Source organism: Malus domestica, chromosome 13, assembly GCF_042453785.1.
Source record: "Malus domestica chromosome 13, GDT2T_hap1".
In the NCBI taxonomy this organism is placed as follows: domain Eukaryota; kingdom Viridiplantae; phylum Streptophyta; class Magnoliopsida; order Rosales; family Rosaceae; genus Malus; species Malus domestica.
In genome coordinates this window covers 2,634,122-2,660,166 of record NC_091673.1, presented here as the reverse complement: position 1 = coordinate 2,660,166, position 26,045 = coordinate 2,634,122, and the positions used below count along the sequence as shown (strand labels likewise).

Below are 26,045 nucleotides of genomic sequence, written 5' to 3'. Positions count from 1 at the left end.
GCCTCCCCGTTTTTCTAACCCTAGATCGTTAATCCACACAAAACTCATCCCACCACGGCAAAACAATTCCAGTCCTCAACTTCTCCAGATTTTTCCTCCCCTTTCAAAACTCAATTGAATTTGGAGTGTTATAGACAGTTTGAGTTCAAGTAATAATTATCAAAATTCAACACAAGAATTTTACTCCATAAGGTATTTTATACAACTCTACTTCATTAATTTGTTTTTGGCATTTCAATTTAGAATTTAGCTTTCTAATTTAGAAATCAATGGATGAATGATAACATGATTATTTTTATATAAAGAGATAATTAATGGTATTGGTAATGATATTGTTATACAATGCTTTCAAAACATGAAAACGATTCGAGGAATAATGTAATATGTTTTATGAAAAACTTTATGGATTAATATATTAGTGTTTTGTTTATAAATTTTTGAGATATTTAATTGTGACTTTGTTGTTTGAGGATGTCCGCGCTCATACAAATCTCTAGCTTCGTTCCTGACAACGAGATGTGTGAATTCAAACCACTAATCATCAACGACCTCTTTTCAAACATTTTTTGTACGTCAAGGTCGTGCCTCAATTGGCTGTGTTCATATTCTTAATCCAACCCATCTATTTCTACTACTAGTCAGGAGTGACTTTTTATCCATCAACTTGAAAAAGAAAATAAAAGTTCGATAAATCACTTCCTACACAAAGTTAACTTGTAATCTAAATGATAAAAGCGGCGTAGAATTTGAGAGTTATATACGCAGCAAGACCACAATTCACTGTTAGAGTTAGATCCATGTTTTAGGAAATACTAGAGAAACTAAATTTACAGACAAAGTTTTGTAAACTAAATGACATGAAAGTTGGTAATTGAATTATGACTTTAAGCATCGAAAAACGTGCTCATTCTTATTTATGAACACCTTTTGATTTGCAAATTTTATCTACAAATTCATGCTCTCAAACATTATCCTGTTTTTTTTGTTTTAATGAGTACTACCTTTCTAGGGTGAAAAAAATGATCTTTATGCACGAGGACTGATATTATTAGATGATTGGTCCTATCACACTCCAACGAGGATCTACGATGGAATCAGTATCATATCCGAATCCTTTTTGTGAAGATCTTAGAAGTTCTTAAATTATGATAATTTATCGTTTATCGTATATTGTGTTGTCAAAAATTATTTTAAATACTTTTATTTAAAATTAAATATAAATAGTACCCGACGAAATCTGACCGTACGATATACGATGAACCGACATGTTTTAAAAATTCTGAGGATCTTCGTTCTTTACGATGGATAGAAGCCAAGCTCTTTTTAGAGGACACGTGGATCATGGGAGGACCACAATGCTGGAGGAAATGCAAAACTCCGAAATTTAAACTAGTACCGATGGACCATGGCAGGGATGAAAAACTAACAAAACGGTCTTTTTACAATTCGGATAAGAAGAAAGTGAGAGATGGGACCCGTATCACTACGAAACAAGAAATCTGTAGGGAGAAATAGCTAATGGGAAGCCGGGGATTCGGATCGAATTTGTAAACTCGACCAATTGGGAAACAGATAAGCCTCTCTGAGGGCCCGAAAGTACGGTCCTCTCTCTCTCTCCTCCCCAAAAGTGCAGATCCAAGAGCTGCCTTCGCTGTTTTATGCTCTGTAAAAGCACCGGTTGTGGGGCATGCACTCCCACCCTAATTATTTCTTGCGCTTTTCACTTATATAAAAGTGCATTTTAGCAGACAGTTGCTACTCTCGAATTCGCACTATTTAACTGTACTCTCTCAGAAAAAGCTTTTGGGATTTCAAATTTTGTGTCGAATTTTGTTTTCTTTGATGAATTCTAGCAAGAAAGTGGCAAACGCCGTCGGCGGTAAAACTGCCCGAGCGTGTGACAGCTGCATAAAAAAGAGAGCTCGTTGGTACTGCGCTGCCGACGACGCTTTCTTATGCCAAGCCTGCGACTCCGCCGTGCACTCAGCCAACCAGTTGGCCCATCGGCACAAAAGAGTTCTCTTGAAGACGGCGTCGTCGCTCAAACCTAGCAACAAAGATGATCGAGCGAGCGCTGTTTCGGAGACCTCAGCGGCACCGTCTTGGCACCGCGGGTTCACGCGGAAGGCACGGACACCGAGAGGCGGGAAGTCCATGACACATCATGGAAAATCCCAGGATGGCGTCCGGAACCTGTTTCCGCAGGTTCCGGAAGTTGGGGGAGATGATAATAACTCGTACGATGAAGAAAATACAGAGGACCAGCAGCTGCTTTATAGGGTTCCGATATTCGATCCGTTTGTTGCGGAGCTTTGCAATAACTCTGATAATTCTAAGGAAGATGCAGTTCCTAATTATGAAGCTACCAATCTTATTACTGTTTCTGATCATGTCGGAAGCGAATCAAAAGCAGTTTCGTCTTTGCCGAATTTTAACGGCCACGATGCGTTTCTGCCTCCGAGCGACATGGATCTTGCGGAGTTCGCGGCTGACGTGGATAGTTTGCTGGGGAGAGGCCTTGATGATGACGAGTGTTTTGGGATGGAAAGGTTAGGGTTGATGGATTGTAAAAAAAAGGAATCGAATGGTAGAGTGAAGCTTGAGGAGGATGATGATCAAGAGGGAACAGACAACGTTGATTTTATGGGGTGCCAATTAGGGGAGAGTGAGATTGACATGATGAGGGAGCCGTTTGCATTGAATATTGAAGATTACGATGACTCGCCAGCATCGTGCGGTGAGCAGGATGACAAACTGAGAGTGGGAATCTATAGTAATTGTAGTACAGAAGATCATGAACGTGAGGAGGCTGACGACGATGCAACAGATAACAGCAAGAAGAGGAAGATGATTTTGAGGCTGGATTACGAGGCGGTAATTACAGCCTGGGATGGCTCCCCGTGGACCTCCGGTGACCGCCCGGATTTCGACTCCGAATGCTTGCCTGACTACATGGTTTGTACTTACTGCCCTAAATCTTCAATACTTTTCCTTTCGTGTAAAGTACAAGTCATATGGATATATATATATATATATATATATATATATATATATATATATATGAGGTTCAATTTCAGTTCAAATCTCATATATAAGTGAAAGAAATTTTATGTTCAAATTCGATAATTGACCTTTTGTTCAAAAAAATAAAATAAAATTCAATAATTGATAAATAAATCAATTAATATAATTGATTATATTTGTGGAGGGATACAATAAATAGAACAATTGATATCTGTTTAATTAACTCGTAAGCAGATAGAGTTAGTGCCAAATTATAATTAGTTCTTAGTAATTAACAAATATGTTTGTGACCTTCTCAGAGTGCATGTGGAGCTGAACTTCATTACCCTTATGGGGATATGAACGGGCTTGGAATTCACCCGGCAATGGCGGACGGAGGGAGGGAGGCGAGGGTGTCGAGATATAGAGAAAAGAGGAGGACAAGGCTGTTCTCGAAGAAAATAAGGTACGAAGTTCGAAAGCTGAATGCCGAGAAGAGACCAAGAATGAAAGGGAGGTTTGTCAAGAAAGCATCCTTTGCAGGATCTGCTTTTCCCGTGCCTGCCAGATGAACGTCCCTCCCGCCCGGTGGTTGAGTCCATAGTTTACCTCATAGTAAACTTGAGTTTGTGTATACATGCACAAGCAGGTACATCAATTATTATTCAAATAAACATTTTTGACTCTATATATATATATATATATATATATATATATATAAGGAAATGTTATTAGCACTTCAAAAATCTCATTCTACATCCCTCACAAATATATTTTTCTTTTCAAATATAGAAAGTTTAGAATGTAAAATGAGATTTTTTGAGTGTCAATATCAATTCCCTATATATATATATATATGTATGTATATATATGTATGTATGTATGTATATATATAGCTCATGGGTCAAAATTTTACGGATGTAGGCTCATCTTGTTTCGTTGTTAGTAACTGTAACAATTTTCATACCCAATTTTCTGTTATAAAAAGGCAATTATTTGCATCCGATAGTTTGGATGCGAATTCACTCCGTGGTAGCCCTATACCCTATAGGGATTTTATATTTTGATGATTGCAATGCATGTTTCTTCTATTTTGGCTATTTAAGTTGGGTCTACGAAGGAGAGGGGGTATTATATTGGGGGTTGTGAGACACCCTGATCCCGATGTTTCCCTAATACCAAGATAGGCATGTGCTGCCGTCATTTATTAAATACATGAGGACTAAAATATGAATAAGATAAGAGAAATTTAAATATACTTAATATTAAGACTATGCATGACATATTCAGAGCATACGTCTAATACAGAGTACAACGAAAATTAAGATAGAGAGTGCTATTACAACAGATGCTAAAGCAGGGAGAATATAGCACGATATCACTGGTAGATGAATACGATCTCATCTACGAGGCATTCCCCTACCATTGATATCATGCTATATTCTCTCTGCTTCGGCATCTGTTGTAATATCACTCTCTATCTTAATTTCCGCTTGTACTTTGTATTAGACGTATGCTCTGGACATGTCATGCATAATCTTAATATTAATTCTATTTAAATTTCTCTTATCTTATTCTTATTTTAATCCTCATGTATTCAATAAATGGATTTCGTCACCTTCGGGTGTTGGCCAACACGTGCTTATCCTGATATTTGGATAATAGTAGGATCGGGGCGTGTCAGGTTGGCTCTCTCCAATTCTTGAAACTGAGGGAAAGGTAGCTAGACTTTGATATAACTGGTTATGCATAAGTTTTGAAGGTAGTTTAGCACTTCAACTTGCCTAATTTGTAAGAATTAATCTGACTTTCAATAAACGAAAATTATGAACTCATACTCGACTTCAATACTAAGCTTCTCTTGATCTCTAACAGAAATAATATGCTGACTTACAAGGTCTAAATCCAATAATGAACTTCTTTTTTTTTTTTTGTGAGAGCATTGATCACTATTTATATTGAAACAATCACTCTGCTTCTTCTATATAAATCAGTGTAGAAATTGACACACAATTCCAATTCATCTATGAGTGCTAAGTATCAAGATTCATTTAAAGTTTTAATCCCAAACTGATTAAGACAATTTTAAACTCTTGGGTGAAGTGCCGATTTAATACCTAAACTTTCATCTCAATGACATTAGGTCTCTAAATTAATTTTTTTGGTAAAATAAGTCTCTAAATTCATTAAAAATTGCTAATTTCGTCTCTACTATTATATTCAAAGCTATTTTATCAAATTTTTTGTCAACTTAAGTCACTTCACACACTTTAGAGCGTAATACCGCTATTTCCTCGCCTATAAGCCCTTACCATTTCATATATAGATTGCAAATCTAACATCTAATTTACCCTCAAAAGTTAACTCCATACACTATTTCTTTATGAAAAAATTATCAATATACCCTCTAATGTGTATCACATGCAAGTAATGTGACTTAAATTGACGAAAAATTGAATATAGTAGCTTTGAATCTAATATTGGGAATGTAATTGGTAGATTTTTATAATTCAATGACTGATTTTTTTGAAAAAAATAGTTTAGGTACTAATTTTGACTTAGGTGATAATTCAAATGCTAAATTGACAATTCACCATAAACTCTTTAATAAGACATTTCCATACCAATTTAAAATACACTAACCAATTATAACATTTCTAATCAAATTAAAAAGGAAAAAACATTTGCTAATCCACTTGTCACTCCCACAAGCATCCACATCTTAATAATAAATTAATAGATAATAAATAAATTAATTAACATTGGTTGGAAGAGGTAACACAAGACCAAGAGCTAGCTCCGGCCGCTCCATCTCGATCATCAGCAGCTTGCTGATTTCTGCTAGACCCGTTTCCTTGCGGACTCGGGTACAAGTCATCCGGGTCGGGAACATTGCAGATTGGTGCCAAATTATTGATGTTTGACCCGGTTGCAAAATCTGGTTGGACTTTGGGCCGGTTTATGGACCTTTTCAACTTGTTCCAGGGTTCTTGCCTTGTTACGAGACGAACAGCCCGAGTTTGTGTCCGTAGACACATAGCGTATGTCCCCGGATATGTGAGGAGGATCCAGGTTCGGGTTCGTGTTCTGCTGCAGCGCATCCGCATCAATTCCTGTGATGGGCGGTCCTTCAAGAACTGCATCAACGGCTGCCTGGCATTGGTCCCAGCTCCCGGACCACATCATGCCTACCGAGCCGTACGTTGGGTTCACGATTCGTCCACAAGCCTCGTATAATACCGACTTGAAAATAGCTAGAAAAAATCAAACTCGAGTTTTAGAAAATTCGAAGTTGAAAATCAGCAGTTTTGTGTTGCCACTTTCCGGGTTAGTTTAAATGGCATTCAGGGAAAAGTGGAAAATTAGCAGACTGTTTTTGTGCTTTCCCCTTTTACTCTAACCCTGCATGCAATCTTATATTACCAACCGACCGTGGTAATAGAATATAAAACTAATCTAATTTTATATGTGGGGTAAATTACATTTTTTACCTTCAAATTTTTATCTAATTTTAAATTTATCGTTACATGATGGTTACATGATGATGTGATAAAGGCATGGCCCATATTTTTAGGTGACTAACACTTTCAATAGCAAATTAAGTCAAAATATTAGACTTAATGACTAATTCTAAAAAAAAGAAGAAGGATAAACTATAAATTACAAAGACATAGGTTGTGTTTTGTGTACCTAGAATAAAAGCTGGTACACCACATGGTACAGCATAAGCGGATGAGAGTGTTGGTATGTTCCACTTTTGAATATAGTTTTCAATGTCTCTCCACTTTTATTATGACATATGGTGTACCACCTTGTGAATTTGTAGATAATGTAGTCTTGTGTGCTACCATTTAGAATTTTGGTTGTTTTAGGCTGCACATGGATTATGCTAGATTTCGATGGGTTTCTTTTTTGTTATTTGTGTGGATTATGTCTGTTTTAGTTTAGCTACATTTACATTAATTATTTTTCCGTTATATTAAAAATTGTGATTTTGGTTGGTTTCTTTTGTTATTTGTGCAGATTTTGTCCGCTTTAGTGTTTACTGTATTTACTTAATACTTCTACAGTTATATTAAGATTTGTATCTTGTGTACATTTTGAATATATTGTTAAAGTTTATTAGCAAATTTTGGTCCCTTTCTAATTATGCTTTACTATTGAGCATCATTCTATTTTCTAATGGAAACTCCATAAAATTGTATTCCCATTTATACGCAGAAATGTAATTTTAGATCCAATACAGGGGCAGAATGTGTGAAAGCAAAGAAGAAGACAGCCGATGAAATTAGGACAAGGAAGAAGGGCAAATGATTACCTGGCACGTGACACGCACGAGCTCTGGACGGCCTCACAGTCGAACACTCCAGATCGGCAGGAGTCCGAAAACAAGTTTGATGTACGGATTGCCTTGGTTTAATTCCTGGATTGGACATTGTGAGTGGCCCATTATTTTGGGCCAGGAGTTTTGCAAATCCTGATGACCCACCCCATTTTAACTAATTTCATTAATTACATTAATGTGTGACTGATTACTTTCCATCTTTGGTTGGATTGCTGCATCAAGTTTTTGGATTAAACGATAAAAGAGACTATCTTAAAAGCATGACTCTCTTTAAACTTTTCGTCAACTTATGCTTTTGGCACAATGTTTTATAATATTGACACATGGATTATGCTAAAAACACAAGGTGAGTGAGAGTTCATGGAGAATCTTACTTTAAGAGAGTTTGCTTATAATTTTTCATAAATCAATAATTTCTTGATACATAGTGTCTGTGATTTGACTATGAGGTGCAAATAACATTTTATTGCAATGGCAAAATACAATAATGTTTATGCACACTGATGCGGGTTCGATTCCCTTTCCCCTTAATAATTAGCAATTTAACCTAAAGTTATTGTCATCATATCGTTCCAATTGAACAATATAATATTGTAGAATTTTTCTCGACAATGTACTGCACCACTAAATTGAAACATCACGCGACGATAAAACACATTTCATATAAATTGTTCTTCAAACCGCATAATAGTTGAGTTTGACCCATTCATGATTTTGATTTTGGTCCCAATTAAACAAAAACCAAACAAATGACAAAGGTAGAGTAAAATATATATAGGAGTGGCAGTGAATATGGCATCGATGGTGGATTGGAGGGTCAAAATGTATTATCAATTAGTTGTATTCCACATCCAAAAGCTTGCAGACAAACGAGTCTGAAGTTTTACCATCCTTCGCCGCAGAAGACGTGGCGTTTCTCGCATCGGTTTCTCTGCTGCCCTCTCTCTCTCTCTCTCTCTCTCTCTCTCTCTCTCTCTCTCTATGTTTCGGTCTTCTCCTCCTCCACCCTCCTCCCCATCCCCTAAAACACCCAAAATACCAGAAAACGAGAACCCTTTTGTTTTGCTTGTTAACTTGACCATATCCATGTCCAAACAACATGCACTATAAAATCGAAGAATTAATATCATAAAAATTATTAGTCTGCGAAATCTTTGTCTCCATGCACTTCTTCTGCAACCAGACAAAAGTACTTTTCAAGAAAATCAAAAAGTTGAATATCACAAACTTTCTGTGTTACGCTACTTTACAAACGCTAAAGTTCATCCAACATTACTACCCTTTTTCCACAGTTCAATGATCATTTGAATATACATCCATCTCTCCTCTTTAGTGTTCTTCTCATGGATGAATCCCACGTTTGCAAATCCCACTCAAACCCTAATTTATTAATCTTAATATTACATTAAGTATTTCTTTGATCAAAAGCACTTCTCCTTGCATGGCTTTCAACTCCGGAAAACCGCTTTCTGAAAAAGCTAAAAAGCGATGGCGAAATGTGATGTAGAAAAGCCAGGCTTGTTGGGGTTTGTAGTCTAAATTAATCCTGAAGTTTGAACTGTTTAATTGTTAAAAGACTACTACAAGAGAGTCAACGGCTCAGGCCCTCATGACCTTAAAATATGTAGCCAGGTACAGCAACTATTCAGACTCCATGATTAGAAATTGCTACCAATGTTACAACTTACACGAGATGACTTGAAAGGGCTTCAAATCATATATTATATCCAGTTTGAGAGGACAATACTTGCGTTTATTCTACACGGATACATAGAATTGTACTTAACATAGTATCATCATATAACAATCATAACCGTTCATTTTCTTATCCATTATTTAAAAATTATTTGTAAGAATTCAATCAAATTAAAGATTATATAGTAGTCGTATAGGTACGTATGTTATACAAATCGATGATTTCAGTTTAATCACTATATTTGCAGAGATAGATATTTCACGATTGATGAAATAAAATGATTCCAATTATTGTATCTACAATTAAATACCTTAATAAAAACATATGGACAAGTAGGTGCAACTACGCGATGAACACAACAATTGTCCATATATGGGGTGGTGTTGTAAAATTTAAAATTTATTGCTGGTTAAGCAGCGTTAAGCTTTCTGAAATGAGAGATTTTTTCATTATGATCGTCATACGAGATGGTATATCATGTGTGTATATATAAATGGTGAAATGTGTGTGTTAAAAGATTAATAACTTAAAAATTAAAATTTTCCACCATTTACATAAAAACACGTAATATACCAGTCGTGTTCTCATCACAAATAAAAATTTCTCTTTTGGAAGATGGAAGATTCAAACTTTTTTCTTTACCAAGTTAAGAAATAAGACAGGAACCAAACCCTATACAGGTAAGCAGAGGAAAACCCTACCGGATACGCCAATCCCAGAGACTATAACATTTATTTATGATTTTTCATCGGAAAAGGCAAACAAAATCACAGACTCATTTAATAATCCCAGAATAATAATATTTGATCGATCGAGATCTTTTAGCTCTCACCAGAATAGACCATTCACTTGATTTCAGGAATTTGCTAGGAAGCCGTTAGATTATTGATCAAAATTAGTATAACCAAGATCTAATTTTTTTTAAAAAAAAGAAAGTAGAAAATGCTTTTGTATTGTTGCTGTTAGAAAGCAAAGAATCTCTGTGTTAGTAATTTTGCAAAAATATTTTTCTGCTGCCAACACTCTATCTCTGATGATGATATATATTCGATATTCTGAATATCTCAAAAAGAAAAGCTAAAAGATCAAAAGATGTATGGGATCTTGGAAAACTAGTACATACGTACGGAGACTCTGCTGGTAGCTAGCAAAGAAATACTAGTACAAATTCCTAAACTTTTCTCTGTACACATCATGATTTGTGATCCATTAATCTTAAGAAATTAATTAAAACAGATTAATCAACCAAAATACCCCCGGTTTTCTCACTTGGTGAATTACAAAAAGAAAAGATTAAAACTTGCCAAACGATATGAGAAAAACGTGGGTGTTTTGGTTTTAATTCCAGAAATATTTCCCAAGAAAAAAAGAAGGAAATTTGAACAGTTTTACTAGTTGTGGAGTTGATCTGGGCAACTGGGCACTCTTCTTTTGGATTCTTCATACCCTTTTTCTGTTTTGTTGAAGTTGGAACTGGAAGTGCTTCCGCCGATGTACTTATGGAATAGGGCTTCTGTGCTTGTCTTGCTCTTCTTCTGCATCATGTTCCTCTCTGCTTCTTCCACCTGCACCATGTTCCTCTCTGCTTCTTCCACCTGCACCTTTGATATTAAATTATCTGTATTTCCCGGGAATACCCGTATTGCCCCTGCCTTGCAGTCGTAGCAGACCCAAATCTGTAACGCCGAAACGACCAGAATCACCACAAGGGAAGAATGCAGAAGCCTCCAGCCGCCGGCGAACGACATTGCCGGAATATGTGTGTGTGTGTGTATATATATCCAGCTACATAAATCACCAAAGCCCTCTCTTCCTCTCCCCTTTCTCTCTCTCTCTCTCTCTCTCTCTCTCTCTCTCTCTCTCTCTCTCTCTCACTGTATGTCTGTCTGTCTCTCTCTCTCACTGTATGTCTGCCTGTCTCTCGAGGCTATGACTTATGAGCATCGGATTGACGGCTATTATATGTATAATGGGATAAATTTTTAGTTGTAACGGGAATACAAGTGATACACTACATGTTTTAATAGAAATGATAAAAAAAATTATTTTTTAAATTATTAATTTTTTAGCGCACATATCCCACTATTTATTTAGTGACGCGTGATTTACTATTCTGTGTACCGATCAAACTGAAAAATCTCTCATATAATGGAGCCTAGTATTCCCCCACAATGGTCGACGTGAAGAGAAAATAACAGCAGTCGATGTCTCTGCTCTCTGTATTTTATTTTTTAACTCTGGTTTTTCTTTTCTTCTTTTAAAATAAAATAGATTTCAACGGTCCACTATTAATCAATATCAGTATCATATTTCTTTAACTTAATTACTTACACCATTAACATGTGTACACTTTCGTTACAAAATGTTATACGAATGTAGTATTTTAGTTTGTTGGGTTCTCCTTTTGAACTATCTAGTGATTAACTACTAATCAGCACACACATTGTTCTCAATTTAGTGACATGGGGATTAAGTCCAATAGATGTGAGATTCTATTAAACGTTTCATTCTATTAGTAGTAAAATTACTAGATATATATTGTATTTTATTTTGCCAAGTTTTGATGAAAAATTCTCACAATACAATATTATTCGACAACAAAAATTCATTATCATTGGTTTCTTAACTCATCAAAACATGCAACTATAATCATTTTCATCAACTTCGTCAAAATGAGTCGTGTTTTCTTAACTCATTAAAACGTGCAACTATGGTCATTTTCATCAACTTCGTCAAAATGAGTCATGTTGGAATGACCATTGCTATAATTGGATTAAAGTTGAGGAACAATTGTTACAATTTTTCTCATTTGGTATTTCATATTTAGCTCTTGATTCAGCCTCACGTGCGTGGCACGTGATTGATTTGGACTGAAGTTTTAAAGTAGTTGACGTAAAGGATCATAACTGCATGTTTTGATGAGCTAAGAGATCAATAATTACAAATTTTTAATTAAAATACTATTACTCCCTCTAAGTTAAAGTCATGGAACGATGGGTTTTTTTTTCTCACTAATTTGGCAATCGTTGTTGGGAATCACTGTTACACTGCTCCTGCAGTTGCTGCAAATATCGGTGCAACTACGATTACCGATGCATTACGTTAGAAATCAGCATGTCGGTGACGCAGTAAGAGAAAATTAAAAGTGGAAACAAAGGCCGCACGCGCTTTGAAGAGGGTCGCTGTTATTATACAAACAAATCTTATGGTGGGATGGCTGGCCAAGAACCACACTCGAGCATGGGAGCCAGAGGCAAATTTTGAGAATTCAAGTTATTTAACCACGCGGGGAGGTGAACGGTGAATTACACTCTCCAATTACGCGTACTGTAAATGGTAAATAGTAAAGAGATGGAGTTTCGATTTATAAAAGAAAGAAATGCATGTGATTGCGGAGGAGGAGGAGGAGAACGGCCGGGAATCCCGCGGCGGTGTTGGCGACCAATATTTGGGTGTAGTAGGTTAAAAGTCTTAAGAGTCAAGAGTCGTACGTAAACATGGAAACGTGTATGTAAAAGTAATAGTTATCTCTCGTACTTTCGACCTAATTAATTGTTAATTACTATTCTAAATGGAGTATGATTCTGTCTTCTCATATTTTCATCATCTTATGTCCCCTCATCTCACATATTGTTTTTTGTCTTATTGTCTTTATAAACAAATCAATATAAGATGTTGACGTGGTTAAAACGTAACCATTCAAATATGAGGGAAGTGAAGGGGAGAGATATTAGGAGGGAAGAGAATCCTCTTCCATTAATTAATAGAATTAGGTGTCAGCTTTGATGCAATCTTGTGTGCTCCTTGAAGACACAATTGTCCTCATAAATCACTTGGGACATGTGGTTGATAATGTGACAATGTTTTAGTTGTGTGGCATTATCTTATATCTGTATTTGGGATGGGTAATTTACTATTTTTTTCGTTGCTGTATTTGGGCAGATTTTTGGGTACGATGTTTTATATTTATGTTGTCACGATTCAAAGTTGTCATTAGTTGACGGATAACGCTTTACCGCAGTGACCAAGAACAATAATGTCTATGCAATTTGGTCCAAGTGGGAGAGGCTGAATGAGAGAGAGACAAGTCGAAGGGGAGAGATTGAGTGAGTGAGAGAGAGAGACGTTGAGATAAAATCAAGGATATAAATTGAATATCAAATCATTTGGACGGTGAAAACAGTTCATACCCGCCCCGCCCCACGGGTCCAAGACTTGTTTGACCACCGGTATTTCGAACCACGTTGTTGATTAAGACATTCTCATATATGTATGTGATTTTCCAACTTTCATTTGTGTGAAAGTTGTCATAATTATGTTAATCAAGTAAAGAAGTGGACCTGAAACCTACTCAAATAAATGGCCAGCTTGCATGTCATTAATCATTTCTAAACAATAGCAATTTTATGATGCATGCCGACCACAATATTAGATCCGTTATCTTGGATTCTATGATTTTAAGAAAATTATGGTCATACACTGTTTGGTCTTAATTCAATAGTATGTGATCATTTAACTTTTATTGTTGCACTTTCTCTTCAATCGTTGCATTAAGATCGAATGATGAGAGAACACAGTTTTATTTGAGAATAAGATCTAGGAGAATGTAACTCGTATTAGATTACGACATTATGAACTCATCAATTAGCGATGATAAAGCATGCAAAAAGTCTGGCATTCAAGAAAAATGAAAACAAGGAACAAAATTAAAAGAATTTGTGATTATCATATCGGATTTTCTCAAAAGAAAATTCCAGCTCTTGGTATACAAATCCATCGTGTTCTTTTTACCTAGAAATAAAAAGGGAATTGTTATTAACACTTCAAAAATCTCATTTGGCATTCCAAACTTTTTATAATTATAAAGAAAAATATATTTATAAGAAGTATACTAATAAAGCGGAGAAAAGAAAGATAAAATGTGGAAATCAATGTTCTAGGTGTATCGATGGGAAAGGTACGACTGGCATTCAGGAATGGTCACTTCCATGCATGTTAGAAAGACTTGACTCTTGAGGAGGTAGCGATGGCATTTAAACGTTTGGATGGGACTTGGTACGGTTAAAACTTAAAACTGAATTATTATTACTTTAGGTGAATTCAATCACACAGTACGGTTAAAACCGAACGTTTGACCCTCTATCTTTCGATGCAGGACAAACACTGAAACATGATAAAAAAAATTCTGCACTGTAGTCCAAAGTTGAAGTGCACGAGAGAAACACGCTTTTATCGTGGAAAGTTTAGAATTTGTTTGGAAGTGTTTTTAAAATGATTAAAAGTGTTTTTGTAAAAAATATTTTTTGAAATCAATTTTTAGTAAAAATTCAAATGGATTATGGAAAAACACTTTAAGTGATTCTTGCAATAAGCATCGAAAAACACTTAAAGTATTTTTGAAATCCATAATCAATTACATCAAAAATATTTTCAATCATTTTAAAAACAATTCGGAACAAACCCTAAATTCTGGAGGTGGAAAACTGTTTTGTTTTGTGGCTGAAAGGAGAGACAAGGAGGTAACTCGTAGTCTTATGAAAGGAAAAGCCTATCTGATCTGATCTCATCGTCCCTCTCCCTGTCCCCGTCCCCCACCGGGCCACCCCCACCCCCACCTCGCCACCCTTTCATCTGCATGCAATAAAGTTGACAAGTTTGAGCGTGTGGTTTGGACTTTTGCCAATCCTCTGCTATTCATTTTTGCCGTTTTCTTATCCCCTCTTTTATTGTATTTGCCATTTTCTTCTTGGCCTCAACCCGCAACCACCTACTACTATTTATTTCCCCTATTTCCTCTCTCTCTAACACAAACATTCAAATTCCACCCGATTTTCTTTGCCTCTCAATACGGGTGGGCAGATTCTGTTCGGTTCGCTTCACCCTCGAAAACACAAACCAAACCAAACAATACAAAGGGCGTGCTATCTACAAACCTGTTTTTACTTTCACATATATTTTTCAATTTTGACCGTTGAATCAAATAAGATAAAGTAACAGTATGTAGAAAGTAAAAAAAAAATGTCGCTAGCACCACCCGACAATGATTCAAGTTAGGCGCAGTTGGTTTTGTCGAAAAAACATACCGAGAGAGGAAAAAGGGAAAGAAGAAAAGAGAGTTGTGAATGGAGAGCGAAGAGAAAAAGAAGGGATACAAGTGGCAAAGCCAAGAGCTGAACAATTTGCAACCGGTTCATGTCGATCTAGTTCACTAGTTCAAATCTTTTATTTTTTGGGCGAAAATTGTAGAAGGGAATTTCCCCTAAAATAGTATGTTCTAAAATTAAGAGTATAGCAGATTTAAAATTAATTTGAAAAGTAAGGACTGGTTTGGTATTGTTGTGCTATTAAAAAAAACTGTTTTTTGCTGTACAGTGAGAAAAAACTCATATTTACTACTTTACATTTTCAGCTTTTTTTCACAAAAAACTCTGAAAATAAGCTATTTTTAAGTGTTTACGAAATATCTTTTTGAGCTCAGTTTTTTTTTATACCCACTTTTTATAAAAGAACCTCAGTACCAAACCAGTACTGAGTCATCAACCACCAAACTATTTTCTGCAACTTGCATTTGCAAGCATTCATACAGGCACTTATATTCACTAGATAAAACCAATGTAATTGATACACTGAAAAGTATGCTATCACAGAGGCATCCCATACCATAACATCAATATGCAAACTTGAAAGCTAACTAGCACTACGAATTGATTCTATGCATACCCAGTCATCCCGACAGTGGAGCTCGAACGATTTGCTTTGTGAGCTGCCTGAGCAGCAGTTGCCTTGGTGAAGTACATGTAGTAATACACGTTGAGAATCATAGTCGCAACCACAAATACTGCTCCAGAAATGAAAACGCCTTTTCGCAATGCTTCACAGGAGAAGTTCTGAGCATATATCATTTCCCGGTACTTGGTGTGATACGCATTTTTTGTAGCACCGGCAATGAGACAAGCTTCCGCAACCAGGAAAGTTGTCCTGGAGATACAAAAAATGCAGCAAATTATAACGGTGGAATTTGAATTACATGAGTTGAATGAAGAATAATATGTTCAATCAATTCGTCCTAAGACCAAATGAAAGAGGCTAAGCGGATACCCTATCACATGCTATGATTTCATATGATAAATCGTTTATACCAGGTGCAGGCATACTAGGATTTGCAACAGGTTGGCAATACGGAAGTGTTTGGCAAACTTTTTAAAGAAAACAAAAGAAAAGGGAGCAAAATATGATGGGCAGGTTAAAGCAATCGGGGGGTCGATGTTATAATGTTGCCTTGTTCAAGATGGAGTTCCTTAAGAAACATAGGACTGCTCACCATGATGAAATAAAATATATAATGGACCAAGCTCGATTTCCACCAGGGGCCAAGGGTCTGCCAAAACACATGCATTTCGTGACACCCATGAGGAGTGATTCGCCTGAGAGAAGAAATAAGAAACCGCCTACTCCATAACCAGTTGCAACATCTGAATTATACACACAGTACGTTTCATTCGTTCCAACATCTGTACGTATTTCGCCCTGCCAGGAAATGAAGTTTCTTTATAAATTGCTGTTACAAAATATGGACCATATGCACAAAAATCAACCCAAGATTCCAACAAGCCAATCGGTAACTCCGAAAGTAAGCAAGCATTCAAAGGATAGAAATGGAAATATCATGCTACCAATAACACATACCTATATTGATATTTTAATGATGAAATGGAGTCAAACCATCTTCATTTCTATTTTTGTAATTGACATCCATTACCTAACTAATCGTTATAAACCCCTTCAGTCTAAAACCTCATCACCAATCCCATCAGAAATACGTTTTACACGAGAAAAGGCCAAAAAGCTAAAAATCAACCAGTTGACAATAATGCTCAGTTTAGAGCAATTTTTTAGGTGAGTAAAGATCTTTCTCTGTTGAAGTAATCAGAATGGTTTGATCAACCGAACTATGAAACATCACCAATCAGAGATGAGAACTGACTAACCAAGTGGACCAAGGAAACTGTAGCCCGGATCCACACGTGCTTTTAAATTTGTAAGGCTTCTAACATTGCTATAAGATGAAGATATATTACATTAAACGAATGAAGCCTTATGCAATTGGTGTACATTGTTGGAGAACAATTCAGAAATAAACAGAATAACAGAAATAAACAGAACTTGAAATTCACAATTTTTATTTCACAAAAGGTATTTGCTATACAGAATGAAAAGTATACAATAAATACATAAATTAATATAAGAATGTCAACGGTACTAACTTGATTACAGAAGGTAGAGGCTAGCGTAAAAGCTATGTCCTTCGAACAGTAATTCCGTCCCACTCTTGTGCTTGTGGTTCTATAACGTCTGCTCGACCAGGATACAACTACCTAATCCTATAACCCGCACTGGATTATAGAATTCTAACGAATTGCTTTGTGTGTTTACTCTCTCTGAAAAGTTTGTATGGAAGAAAAGGAAGAAGAAAAGATGATTCATTTGGATACCATGGATTGCAGATATATAGGCTGTTTCACACCCTTTCAAATACCAGTTCAGTGTATTTGAAGGTTCACAACTCTTTTCTAAGAGCTGTGTCTTTTAATCAAAACGTTTTTAATTAATAATAAATTAATTAAAAACTTAATCCAACAACAACAACAAAGCCTTTTCCCCCTTGTCTTGATTAATTAATATTAATTGTATTTAGGCTATATTATACATGCCTAATCCACACAACCATAAGGCCTAAGCCTTCAATCCATTTCCAAATGACCCATATTCTAATTACTAGACTAAAGCACTAAATCTATATAAAGGCCCTTAAGAATCTTGTTTTCCCCAATGTGGGACAAGAGTCTCAAAACTTCCAACAATCCCTACTTAAACAAAAATCCAACGTTGCAATGCCAAGGGTTACAAACTTTTAAATTTTCTCTATTTCGCACTTTTTAAATGTTTGAAAATTCATCATGACACACGAATATACAGACTAATAAACTCTAACCCAATTGACGCATGAATTGCCTCTTCTTATACGCCCACATGACAATGCATAATTCTTCATAAACAATTTCATCCCCTTAAAATAAAGAACGCAGTGATTGGTACAATAGGAGAAACAAAATCCAAAGACCAAGAAAGCATGGTACATTAACTTCACAAAAGAGAATGTTCAAAGGATAAGTACTATTCTAACAGCAGTGAGAAGATCAAATTTTCCGTGGGCAACCCTGAATCCCGTTATTGTGCGATTCAGGATGATAGATCACCTATTCATTTGTAAGTTTACTACTGTAAGGATCATGCAACTAAATACCCATTTACTTCCAGCAACTTTTACACTATTTCAAATATAGATATGAGCTGGGAGATGCTCATTCTTACTGTAAAAGTTTCACAAGATAATCTCTTTTTGCCAAGATCAAAGATTGGCAATGGCAACAACTTAACCACGAAATGGAGAGGAATCGACTCCAACCACAGGCACTACAAAGCAACAATGCTCATTCTTGTGGTAGCGATTCCGCGAAAGATTATGAAAATTAAATCATAAAGTAAATGAACTCAATCGCATATGGAAAATGCCACCCTCAGAATCCTCATTTGTGGAATATCCTAGAAAAAACCCGATACCGAAAAAACAGAGTCTCACCATCAACAAATCTAACCCAAAAAATGTGAACAAACCCACTTTTCCAATGCACCGATTACCAATTCCACGACATCCTTAAAAACCCTTGTCTTCTACAGAGCACAAACAGTACAGAACACAGAATCATGAAAATTAAACACAAAAAACAGATCAAGATACAAACAAAGACTTGTGGAAAATAACACATTCAAAAAAAAAATTTAATTACATCTCGAACTGTAAAATTAGAAAGAACACAAACGCGAAAGGAAAAGTAAAGACGGCTCACCACACTTCTTTGTCTCTCGGCAGCAATGGCGAACCCGAAGGCTACTAAGCTCAGCACCACCACGAGCAGGTGCACCAAAGTCGAACCCTTTCCTTCTCCCATGGCTTCCTTCCTCTCCCGTCTCCCTCTCTCTCTCTCTCTGTAGGAAAGTTGAGTACAAAAAAGAGTGAGACTGAACAAAAAGTGACAACTTTCTTTGGACGCACTGCGAATTGCAAAGCAATGGAAGCCGTTTTCACTTTTCACTAAAAGAAACTCCTCATAGACCCACGCGATCATCTAAGAGCGTCAGAGACACCTCCCAGTCAAAGAGTCAAACTATCGTTGGCTGTATGGCCTCTGGGGGGAAGTGTTTTTCACGGTGGGAGAGAGTCGCAGGTGATGCGATTATCATGGAATACGAGGACGCGGGTTCTTGTTTAAAGAGCTTCGAGATGCTTTTGAGGAGAGGAGGGAGCGTTCCCACTTTTATTTATCGGGAATCTGTTTCTCTAGAAAATTCTACCAATGCTCCAATTTTATCTAAAATCTAAGGGCATGTTTGGTACTCTACTTGAATTCAACTTTTTAAACTCAAAAATAATTTTTAAGTTTTAGGCTTTAAAAACTTGTTTGGTAGAATTATTTTCAAAAACTAAATTCAAAGACTAACTCAAAAATATAATATATTCTCAAAAAATATAAAAAATGAGTATTTAGAGTTTTTAAATTTAAACTCACTCATTTCTTTTCTCTCCCTACTTCCCTCTCAGTCCAAATCTCTCTCTTTTCTTCTCTCTCCTCCTTTTTTTTGGGAGTTTTTACAAAATTGTTCTTTTTAATGAAAAACCACATTTTTACACTAAAAAGTCAAATTTGTATTATTTATTTTACTATTTACTTTGTCCTTATCATTAAAACTCAAAGTTTTCATGTCATTTTCATTAGCTTTTTTTTTTTTTTTTTTACCTTTTTTATTTCTCCTCCAATCCGCTATCTTCGTTCTCTCGATTATTTCTCTCACTCTTTTTCCTCTCTATCTAGTCCGATTCTTTCTCTTTCTTTCAATCATCTCTTACTTTATTTCTTCCTCTCTCATCTTTCTTTATCCTTCAATCATCTATTACTTTCTTTTCTCTTATCTCATCTTTCTCTCTCTTCTGCGACCCCTCTTTTTAGATCTATTTGTCTAGTTTAAGTCGTAATATTTAAAAAATTTAAATCACAAACCAATCAAGTTTTTGAATCTTAAATAAATTTGATTTTAAGAAATGTTTTGAGAAATGATAAAAAATTTCAAATAGGATACCAAACAGGCCATAAATCTTTCTTTAATTTCGACTAAAATCTAAATGAGTTGATATACTCACTCTAGTGTAAAAAATCATAATTTCCATTCAAGGCAATCGATATCATTACATCCATTGATATTTCTATAGATTTGTATGTCGATATTTTCATAAATTTATATATCGATATTTTATACCTTGTTCCCCGCTCATCAGTCCTGCTTTTTACATGGCAAGTAGCCTAAACGGATAGAGTTGTGTAACACATGGAAATCTTTTCCCATAGATTGTTGACTGTTTGCATTAAATCCCACATAATATTAGCCCATTACCAATCCAAATGACCCAAAGCACCCCAATAGTTGAATGTCTGAAGTGGTCCAACGTGATCTAAGGCCCTGTTTGACACACTGTGTAAGGTACCGGATAGTACTAATAATACAGAGTATGGTGTTTGGTGTGTGTTTGGGTTAAATAGCCACCGGATAATTAGTCTGCCTCTGCTAATTTAATACACCCTACACACAGCTACTTATCCTCCCCAAATCCTTTGCATTATTAGTTGGGTTCATGCCAACGCTCGCTCATGCGCATCGTAAACTCCTCAATCAAGGAATTATTGCTCTCTCTTTCTCCCTCATCACTACCAATCAACATTAAGTAGATACAAACACAAAACCAGAGGTGCCGAATCGAAACCATGTCACGGCATTCTTGTTCATACACCTATAGTTAGGGCTGGGTTCGGTTCTTTTTGGTTCGGTTTTTTGCCAAAACCAAAACCAAACCGAAATTTCGGTTCGGCCCAAATTTTTTTCGGTTTTTTTCGGTTCGGTTTTTTCAGTTCGGTTTCGGTTTTTTTTCGGTTTTTTTTTCCTCCAAAAAATGCAAAACAACCACAACATAAGATAGAAATAGAAAATATGGCATGTTTCCATCTCTACGTATAAAGTCTCATAAAACTTACTAATTAATCTAAAAACATAAAGTCTCATAAAACTAAAAGTCTTCAAAAAATGAAAATAAACATTTAAAGTCCAACTAGAAATAGAATCAATCATCAATCAAGTTTAAGTCTTCAAAAAGTCCAAATTAAACATCAAAGTTTAAGTCTTCAAAAAGTGCAAATTTAAACATCACACAAGTCAAATAAACCTTCAAGGTTTCATCACTTCATGTCTTGCACAAATAAAATCTTCCAAGTCTTCAAGCTCAAGCTCAACGCATAGGCGACCTAGGGTTTGTAAACTTAACAAATTTTATAAAGCATTAGCGATTAGAATACCTATAAATCATATACTGGTACAGATATAGCAACAACAAGCCTACAGTCAAGTTGGCTTGAAGGAATTATCCCCCCTGGAAGGGGTTCGATTCCTCACAACAGCAGGTTTTAAGTATTTATATTTAATTTTAAGTTAAAAGGTTTGTTGATTGCTCAAAAAAACTAAAAAAATTTTCTGAAACCCTGGAGGCATGAGGATTCGAACCCATGGGCAAAGGCTTGAAAAGGCAAAGGCTTGAAAAGTTTCAAGCAAACCAACTTGGTAACAAGTTATGTCTTGTTATGATTGTATCACTAAATTATTTATAATATTGAAAAAAAATATAAATATATATATATCTGTTCGGTTCGGTTTGGTTCGGTTTCCGAACCTTAAAAACCGAAACCGAACCAGCCAGATTCGGTTCGGTTCGGTTTGACAGTTTCGGTTCGGTTTTGTTTCGGTTCGGTTTTTTTCGCCCTCGGTTCGGTTTGGTTTTCGATTTTTTTCGGTTTTCGGTTATTTGAACCCACCCCTACCTATAGTGGCAGATCACACCAGAATGGGAGAAATCTCATCTAGGTTTTTAGTTTCAATGGATTAGAAGTTGTGAGAGAGAGAGCAGCACCAATTTCCCTGTAAAGCACGAAATTGCAGTTTGTTGGGTGCGCGAGTGACCATTGATTCTGTTGGAGGTTGCTTTTGCAAATTTGGAGGTTTTAATTGGTTTCTGAATTTGAAAGAAATTGAAGGTGGCAATGAGATCAAAAGCTGGTTGGGTTTTTTTTTTCTGTTGGTGTAATGGCTGGTTTTTTTGTTGTTGTTGGAGTATTGATTGCCTGGGTTTCAAAGAACATATTCCTCAGTGGGGAAGATGGTGATGTTTAATCCCTTTTTTTTTTAATTTTTTATGTAATGGTGTTTAATTCATTTTTTCTCTGTTTTTCTTTGTTTTTCTCATTTTTTTTCATTTTAACAACAATTATTATGTGAAATACTTTTAAAAAATTATTATAATCCGACGTATTATTCGATGTAGAAATTAATCCGATTCCATTGCCAAACGTCCGACTAATTTAGTCAGTACTATCCGACGACTATTTATCATATCCGACTAAAATAGTCAGCTGTCAAACGATGCTTAACAGACAAATGAATTAGGTTGTAAATATGGCATAAAATTAAAGGACAAGGATTGTCTGCGCTCCTTCCGCTTCTGGTGCTCTCCCATGCCTTTTTGTTTTGTGTGGTCATTGTTAAGCCACATTAACATTTTATATTATTTTTTTATAGAGATAATAAGACAAAAATAAATAATAATATAAAATATTAACGTGACTTAACTGTGACTACATAAACAGAAAGGCACAGAAGGACATCGAAAATGGAAAGGCAGACCATCCTTGTCCAAAATTAAATTGCAGGAAGGAGTTACAGTCATTTCTGTCAGTCCAGGTTTTGAAAGACGCGAAAGATTAGGAGTCACTTTTTTTATAAAAATCTAAGGCTCACACATACGACAGGAGGAAAAAAATAAAGGGCTAAGAAATAAAGTTACACATCATCATACAAATAATTCAAGTGGTGATTCCGATAAGATATTGCTGTTCGCCACCTGTCACAACCATTGAGTGCATAACGATAAGGCAAAGTTTTTTCAGAAATATCTGTTTTACACCGCTAGATTTTTAGGTTATGGTAACACAGGCTAAATTTAGCAGCGACGTTATTTTCTATATATATACATGAAGGACGAAGCGACACTGTCAAGTCCCCTTAAGCTGATCACATGTACTTAGTTGTGATACTTTAACGAAGAAAGAGAGGAACTATGGCTTCCTCTATGGTTTCGTCCGCCGCTGTTAGCTCCGTCCACCGCACCAGCTCCCCGGCTCAGGCCCCTTCAACGGGCTTAAGTCCTCCTCAGCCTTCCCTGTGACCCGCAAGGCCAACGATATTACCTCCATTGCAAGCAACGGTGGGAAGAGTCCAGTGCATGCAGGTAACCCTAGCGAATTAATTTACTTGTCTATGTTACTTTAGGGTTATTTTAATTTCTAAATTTTAGTAAAAGTTACCACCTTAGAAAGAAAGTAAATTAATCTGCATGCGCCTTTGATGTAAAAAATGCAGGTGTGGCCAACAATTGGACTGAAGAAGTTTGAGACTCTCTCTTACCTTCCTCCCTTGTCTGCCGAGTCATTGGCAAAGGAAGTAGACTACCTTCTCCGCAACAACTGGGTTCCCACCTTGGAATTCGAGTTGGAGGTAATTAACATTCACAAATCACTCTTTAGCTCGTGTAAATGCAACAAAAAAAATTATAAAATATTCAATTTAAAATTCATATGATAAAAATGGAGGGTGTGAAAATCGTTATTCTTTACTTAAAACAAAGTTTTTCTCGATTACCAATAGTGATCCCAAAAACCCATAATTAAAATCTAATCTTATTTAATATTTTTATAAAATATGGGAATTTCGTAGTAAGCAAGCCAAAAAAAGGTTTAGGGGTAGGTAAAATATGGGAATTTCGTAGTAAGCAAGCCATAAAAAGGTTTAGGGGTAAGTAAACATGTATCATTTCACCACTAAACTCGATTATTTTTTTATCGAGGGATACTTCTTGTCTCAACATTAAGCTGACATGTGGACGCTACTGGACGCTATGACGGACGCTACTGGACGATGTGGAAGCTTCCCCTCTTCGGATGCACTGATTCTTCCCAAGTTCTCAAGGAGCTCGAGGAGGCCAAGACCACCTACCCCGAATCCTTCATCCGGATCATCGGATTCGACAACATCCGCCAAACACAGTGCGTCAGTTTCATCGCTTACAAGCCCCCAGGCTTCTAAGTTATTAAAAAAAGTTACGCCGCGGCAAACGGCGGCCAACCGGCTATGTTACTTCCCTTCGACAATTTGAATTTCAAATTGACATGTTGGTAGTTTCTGTTTATACCATTCGTTTTGTAGCTCCAAATTTTTTATTTTTTCTGTAATATCTCCCCTTGTAATTCTCCGTTTATTCTGTGATATTTGAATTCTATATCTAAACAGAGTTTGTGTTCGTCAACTTGGCATATGCATGTTAATTAACTTCTGAAATTCCATATGGGAAGTGATTTTCGCGCATCTTTACAACGGCAAATATAGCGGAAAAAACAATTGCAGAAAATGACTATTTTGTTGTTGCTACAGAATCTTATACATAAACTGAACAATGTAAAGACAAATCTTCTCTCCGTCTTTTTTCACGGATTTGGGATCTCTTTTGTGGTTCTTAATCCCCAAATGTCATCGTCCCAAATCACATCACTAAACAATCGGTAATGCGACTCTTCCATAAACTCAACATCCCAAAGTGGCAACCAAACGGAACCCCACGACATTTGCTCATCCACCGCAACACCACCACCCAAATTCCCCCAGTAATTCTCATCCCCAGCCATAAGATTCTGATCAGCCGCTACCAAACCCAATTGCTGATCATTGCCGCCGTCGATCCTCGCCTCTTCTTTCACGCTCTTGTCGACAGTTTTCTTACCCTTCTTGCTCGCAGCCGCCACTGTTTTTGTCGTTGTAACTTCAAAACTCGGAGCTTGATCAACACCGGCGCCGCCTCCGCCACTACGTCTCCGCCTCTTCATTTCTCCCGGTTAATTTGATCTCTCCAAAAAAACAGAACACTGGGTTTGTTACATAGTAAAGCAGCGATCTAAACCCCAATAAAAAAGGAAAAGCCAGGAGTTCGTGAATGAGACTTGAAAAAGATGTTGATGGTGGGTTGTGTTTATATAGGCAGAGATAGTTGGTTTGGAACTTGGAGTGCTCGTAGTAGTTTCATGGCTGCAGGCCCTGCAGCTGTGAATTTATGTGTTCACGTGATTTTACCTTGTCTTTTTGGAAGAGTTGCCCTCCCCCCCCGAGCACCCAAAAGGGCAAGTTGTGATTGTACTTTTTTTATTTTTCTACTTCTGGACTCCCCAAAGGGCAACTGGACAAGTTGATTGACACAAGAATACAAATCCAATTAAAAAACTAGTATATTTCGGTGAAATACGAGCTGCCGACTAAAAGTTTGGGGAGGAGATTCTTGTTTACGATTGTCCAATTAAAGCAGTTCCCGTAACGAACAAAATTATCGTCAAGTGTGTAAGACTAATTAGTTTGTGATTGACTAGTATCGACCTGTTTGCCCACACTTAAGAAAATTATATTGCAAATGACGTGATCAGATAAATCTACAAATGTATTTCGCTTGTGGAAAAGAAGACGGATTTCAAAATATCTTTAAGTTAGGGCAAAGGCACGATGCGCTGTCATATTTGACAGTTCAAAAAATTAGGTTAAGATGGATGGACAAGATTGTCTGCCCTCCACTTTCGGTGTTCTTTCGGTGTCCTCCTGTTTATGTGGTCACGGTTAAACCACGTCAATATTTTTATATTACTATTTATTTTTTATTTTATTATATCAATAAAAAAAATATAAAATATTAACATGGCTTAATCGTGACCACACAAAACAAGAGAGCACAAAAAAGATGCGAAGGGCATA

General features: G+C 36.3%; 2 protein-coding genes, 1 long non-coding RNA gene and 1 pseudogene across 5 annotated transcripts; 2 read left to right on the top strand and 2 right to left on the bottom strand.

Moving 5' to 3' along the window:
* Positions 1-1,664: 1,664 nt before the first annotated feature.
* Positions 1,665-7,480, top strand: LOC103423747 (zinc finger protein CONSTANS-LIKE 6-like). Of its 3 annotated transcripts, none has more exons than XR_003768138.2 (3): positions 1,665-2,955; positions 3,324-3,652; positions 7,250-7,480. XR_003768138.2 is itself a non-coding variant. In XM_008361828.4 (2 exons), the coding sequence occupies exons 1-2, from the start codon at positions 1,843-1,845 to the stop codon at positions 3,573-3,575; spliced, it is 1,365 nt and encodes a 454-aa protein (XP_008360050.2). In that variant the 5' UTR covers positions 1,665-1,842; the 3' UTR covers positions 3,576-4,028. The 3 variants fall into 3 exon arrangements, 1 of the variants encoding a protein (XP_008360050.2); XR_011574582.1 differs by having other exon boundaries at positions 7,225-7,353; XM_008361828.4 differs by lacking the exon at positions 7,250-7,480 and having other exon boundaries at positions 3,324-4,028.
* Positions 7,481-10,221: 2,741 nt separating this feature from the next.
* LOC139190378 (uncharacterized) lies at positions 10,222-10,992 on the bottom strand. Its single transcript, XR_011574581.1, has 2 exons — positions 10,640-10,992; positions 10,222-10,609 (listed from the first exon to the last, which is right to left on the bottom strand). It is a non-coding gene; the product is annotated as an uncharacterized lncRNA (long non-coding RNA).
* A 4,603-nt stretch (positions 10,993-15,595) lies between these two features.
* Positions 15,596-19,455, bottom strand: LOC103451652 (uncharacterized). The gene is made up of 3 exons (XM_008391067.4): positions 18,953-19,455; positions 16,366-16,571; positions 15,596-16,022 (listed from the first exon to the last, which is right to left on the bottom strand). Exons 1-3 carry the CDS (start codon positions 19,229-19,231, stop codon positions 15,755-15,757), a joined length of 753 nt encoding a protein of 250 aa, XP_008389289.2. The 5' UTR covers positions 19,232-19,455; the 3' UTR covers positions 15,596-15,754.
* Positions 19,456-23,126: 3,671 nt separating this feature from the next.
* On the top strand, positions 23,127-24,555 carry LOC103414240 (ribulose bisphosphate carboxylase small subunit, chloroplastic-like; annotated as a pseudogene).
* The last annotated feature ends 1,490 nt before the right edge of the window (positions 24,556-26,045 follow it).

Bases quoted from the DNA above. Each gene is read 5' to 3' on its own strand.
- LOC103423747 (XM_008361828.4), top strand. From the start codon at position 1,843: ATGAATTCTAGCAAGAAAGTGGCAAACGCCGTCGGCGGTAAAACTGCC. The intron at 2,956-3,323 runs GTTTGTACTTAC...TGACCTTCTCAG, and splicing joins AATGCTTGCCTGACTACATG to AGTGCATGTGGAGCTGAACT.
- LOC103451652 (XM_008391067.4), bottom strand. From the start codon at position 19,231: ATGATCGCGTGGGTCTATGAGGAGTTTCTTTTAGTGAAAAGTGAAAAC. The intron at 16,572-18,952 runs GTGAGCCGTCTT...ATTTCCTGGCAG, and splicing joins CCGAGAGACAAAGAAGTGTG to GGCGAAATACGTACAGATGT. The intron at 16,023-16,365 runs GTGAGCAGTCCT...TTGTATCTCCAG, and splicing joins ATATATTTTATTTCATCATG to GACAACTTTCCTGGTTGCGG.